A 4,668-nucleotide genomic window follows, 5' to 3' on the forward strand; every position below is an offset into this window, starting at 1 on the left:
GGTAAAAGGTAGCTGAAAAAAATCAGGATACCTCCTGGATATGCAAATCAAGAGCCAAAAAGTCTGCTTCAGTGATCATTGAAACGGCAATCATTAATAATTATAAGGTTTTTTTAGACATTTTTGTAAAGAAAATCCCATCAAAAATATTTTATGTAAAGGTTGCCAAGACTCACAAGTTCATAATGCCTTCACTGTTAAAAAGTTACGAGATCTCTGGTAGAGCCAAGCCCCTAGCTGAGCTTCGATTTATGCTGCCCACGCACGGGGCCTGTCCCAAGTCCAAAGTATTTAGCTCTTAAGTGCTCTTGATTGCACCACATTTAAAACAATAAATAACAAATAACTCTACTTATAAGCCCTGACTCTACAAACTATACATCTTGGTAAAAAAAGTATGGCTTGGCTGTTTAATCTTCGTGTATTTTTTATTACGAAATGGCCCCTCAATACAAATTAGGTGTACACATATCTATGGGTGTACATTCAGTTGTCAAAGAATTAATAATATTGTATTTAACAGGGCTCTCTCCGTCACTCGTTTCCACTCGTTTCATACAATCGTAGTTCCAATTTCATTTGAATGTTAAGCAACCAAAGTCCATGAAATTTTGCAGACATATTCTAGAAACTAATATCTGTGTCTGTGGTGTTTTAGATTTTTCTAAAAATATGAAGTTTTAAAATTACAGGGGCTCAAAGATTTGTATGAAAATTTTAAGACCGCGTAACTTTGAAACCGAATATTTTAACAGAAATCTGGAAAACCACAGACATAGATATTAGTTTCTAGAATATATGTGCAAAATTTCATGGACTTTGGTTGCTTAATATTCAAATGAAATTGGAACTACGATTGTATGAAACGAGTGGAAACGAGTGACGGAGAGAGTAGGTAACAAGTGTAAATTAAAAATTTATAACACCCCCGACTAGTGAAGGTTACAGTAACTACAAAAGACCTGATAACTTTCAAACGGCTGAACCGATTTTCTTGGACTATTCCGCGCCTGAAAAGAGAAAAAGCTGATAACTCTTAAACGGCTGAACCAATTTTTTTGGATTTTAGCTAAGAACACTCTCGATCAAGCCACCTTTCAAACAAAAAAAAAAGTAAATTAAAATCGGTTCATTCGTTTAGGCGCTACGATGCCACAGACAGATACACAGATACACAGACACACAGATACACAGATACACACGTCAAACTTATAACACCCCTCTTTTTGGGTCGGGGGTTAAAAATAACTAATAACAATAAATAATGTATTTATTATAAGATTTTATTCAAAAATACTGAGATGTTCGATCTTATAAGTTCAAACCATAGATATTGTAGTTCAAACTGTTAAACTTCAACACTTCCTTTATTATAACCAGGTCCGAAATACTTCTCGTACATATCCTTGAATTGTGCATATATCTCTTTGGCGTCACCGCCGTCGTCTTGGCCCGTATGTGTATATTTATGACCACAATAACACACGTGGTCTTTACCACAGAACGCCGGTTTGCCTATTGCCATACATTTCCTTATACATGTTCGGGCAACCTCTAAGTTTGGGCAGAAGTGAGCAATGTGATGACGCACTGTTGGTCGTAATCCGAAGAGCAATTTTGATTCAATGGATGGGGTTATGTCTAGAAACAAGTTGAGAGTTATTCTTTGGGTTCCAGGACTTAACAATAATTAATATGCAGCAATACAACTTTTTTTATACATGGCATATAACTGTAAATTGAAGCTTTGAAAAGAGCAACCGCCGAGTTTTTGCTGGTTTTTCTCGCTAGGAAAAATTGTCCAGACCAGTAGTTTATGCATTTGACGATTCAAAAGTACTCGTGAAAGTTTATTTGAATAAAAAATCTTTCCGTTCTATTCTGTGTACAGTTTTGTTAACCTTTGGTTATTCATTCATTTTATTTTTACCTGGCTGTTTTAAATCTTCAAATTCAACTGATTCTTTAACGATGTCTTCATTCATTAATTTTTTACTTCGATCTGGCATATTTTCTTCTTCAATTTCTGGAAAAATAAAATAATAACTCAATAAAAAAAATATTGCAATTATGCTTTAAAATTAAGCTAGTGAGACAGACAGACATACAAGCAAACAGCACAGTGGCATTTAATAGGGCTCTTTTTATACTTTTCGTACAGAACCATAAAACGAGTCATATCTACCAGGACTTATTTCACTTGCAGGAGCAATGTCTAAACAGTAGCACTTGTTTTGAATGCATAACGCTGTTTTCATGTCGCATTTGATTTGGCAGTAGAAGTGACTCAGGCGACTCTTGCATGATACAGATCGAGTTCTTAATGCAGGACCGGAGAAATAGTCGACATCTACAGCATCTGTAAAGTGAAGCAAATAATATAATACTAGCAATTGCCCTGATTTGGCATGAGTGGTTATGTTGAATCCTGTCTCAAAAGAATAAAGATACATTCTATGATGTTATCTTACTAATATTATAAACGCGAAAGTTTGTATTGTACGGATGTATGTATGGATGTTTCTCTTTCACTTCTACTCGATGGATTAGCTGATATATTTGGAATGGAGATAGATTATACCCTGGATTAACAAATAAGCTACTTTTCATCCCGGAAAATCAATAAGTTCTCACGGGATCTTTGAAATCTATATTCACGGGAACGAAGTCTAGGGCATCAGCTAGTAATACATTTAGAAACTTGATCTTGTGCGCGAAAGGTGCATGCCGATTGTATATCAAAATATATCAAAAATTACCTCCGTAGGCTGAGAAAAATGATATAGAAATCAACACACACACTTTTAAAACCATTGCCAAGGGGAACCCGACCAAAAAACAACAACAAATATGAGTTCAAGTTTATTAATGCGGATAATTAAAAATTAATTGATTCTGCAGTTTGCATTGAAAATTGAAAATCAATTAATTTGAGGAATCAATTATTAATTTGCCATGACACATTTTCATATTTACTCTTTTTTTTTTTGTTTTCGACGCCTGGTAAGCGGTGCAATGATCTCACATGATTGTATTTTAGACCATACCGGAACTAATTAAATTTTTTTTTGTTTTTTCCAGCAGGTCATGGAACCTGGGACATGTTTTCAGACTTCGTTAGGAAGCGCACTCCAAACCTGTGTTATATTTACTTGAAGATTCAAAAGTATTTGTAAAGTTTTATTTAAATACAAGTAATATCTTTTTCTTTTCTAACTTTCAAATAAACGTGCTATTATGTCCACGATCTTTTTTATCAGGTTCCTTTCAGCATTCTTATTAAACTAGAGGTCAAAAAGTCTCCATAAAGCCAAGACTTCGGAACTTCTAATAAATCTGACGACGTCGAACAATGCTCAGCCCAATTACAAGGGAATCTAGACGACTCTCGAGTGGCCCAAACTTTATTTCCTCGCTCATAGGAGGTCAAGTGTTTCTTTTACATTACCGTCTTTTGTAAAAGTGACAGCTGATTCCTAGTTCCACGAGGCATAGACAGATAAATAAACGCTTATGGCCTAGCGTATTTTATGTATGTGTGTAGTACGCGGTGTGAGAGTAGCTTCATCGAACGTCTTGTCGAGCAGGGTAAGATGGAGGGAACCAGAGGGTGAGGAAGGTTGCCCATGCAATGGCTGCGGGTGGTCCGTTGCATGGGTGTACCAGGCAGTTGGCCAGCAGGGAGAAGTGGCGAATGCTCGTAAGGCGTATAACATCTGCCCTCAAAGACGTTGCTTCGTGATGACCACAACCGCTCTGCCAAGAGTGTTACGACGAAGAAGAAGTATTACGCTCGTTCAATCATACACGTTTACACGTGCTCTACATTTCACGCTTCAATAAATATAATGAGTTACTTACTGGGAATAGATGCAGCGTTTCTTAATGCGTTTTTTGAAACAGTAGAATATTCATCACCAAGTAATGATCTTAAAGTCTTGGATCATGAATATACTTACATGATCTCTACGTCATATATATTCCTCGTTACTGACGTTCGGAAATATTATGTTGCTTAGGAATTTTCTTAGGATATTGTAAAAACGTGGTAGGTTCCACATAATTGCTTACCTGTTTAATATGATTAAATTACAAACCGCTTATGAATTACACCACACAGAAAAACCGACGCTCTTAATGAACTCCCTGCAAACTGTTCCAGAAGTTTCCAACTAGTTCACTAGACTTGAGCATTAAGAACCTTCGAATATTTTTTTTACAAATAGCCACGACGAAGTTTTAGAATTAACGGCCCAAGTTACCGAAACTTGAGAATTGAGACAGTCTTGGACTTGTGACTTGTGTCATAAAACAATTGTTCTGATGAGAAAAATCTCCGTAATTATTGAAGGCAGCATTTATCTTGATGACTACGATTTTAATGCATTTTAAACTAACTTTTTTTATTCAACACCTACTATTCTTCCTACTATTCTTCCTAATATTTTATTATTATATCATAAGGCTTTAAGTTTTAAAGTAATATCATAATAATGCGGGCCTCAAGTAAGGGTGAAAATAGTGTCATGTCATGCGCAACCTCGGGCAATAACTAGTTATAAAACAAACTTGAAACCGTGTCATTACGGAAGGCCGCGCGCACCTGTTGATAATTTCAGCAGGGCCTAAAATATTGCGACCCCAAGCAGTCCTCCACTCTTTTATTAA

The 4,668-nt window shown here is 36.0% G+C and overlaps 1 protein-coding gene across 1 annotated transcript; it reads right to left on the bottom strand.

The window, feature by feature from the left end:
- Window positions 1–1,252: 1,252 nt before the first annotated feature.
- Window positions 1,253–2,858, bottom strand: LOC123868635. Its single transcript, XM_045911166.1, has 4 exons — window positions 2,760–2,858; window positions 2,186–2,359; window positions 1,931–2,026; window positions 1,253–1,641 (listed from the first exon to the last, which is right to left on the bottom strand). Exons 1-4 carry the CDS (start codon window positions 2,812–2,814, stop codon window positions 1,349–1,351), a joined length of 618 nt encoding a protein of 205 aa, XP_045767122.1. The 5' UTR covers window positions 2,815–2,858; the 3' UTR covers window positions 1,253–1,348.
- Between the last annotated feature and the right edge of the window lie 1,810 nt (window positions 2,859–4,668).

The sequence above is a fragment of the Maniola jurtina genome, chromosome 10, assembly GCF_905333055.1.
Source record: "Maniola jurtina chromosome 10, ilManJurt1.1, whole genome shotgun sequence".
Lineage (NCBI taxonomy): Eukaryota > Metazoa > Arthropoda > Insecta > Lepidoptera > Nymphalidae > Maniola > Maniola jurtina.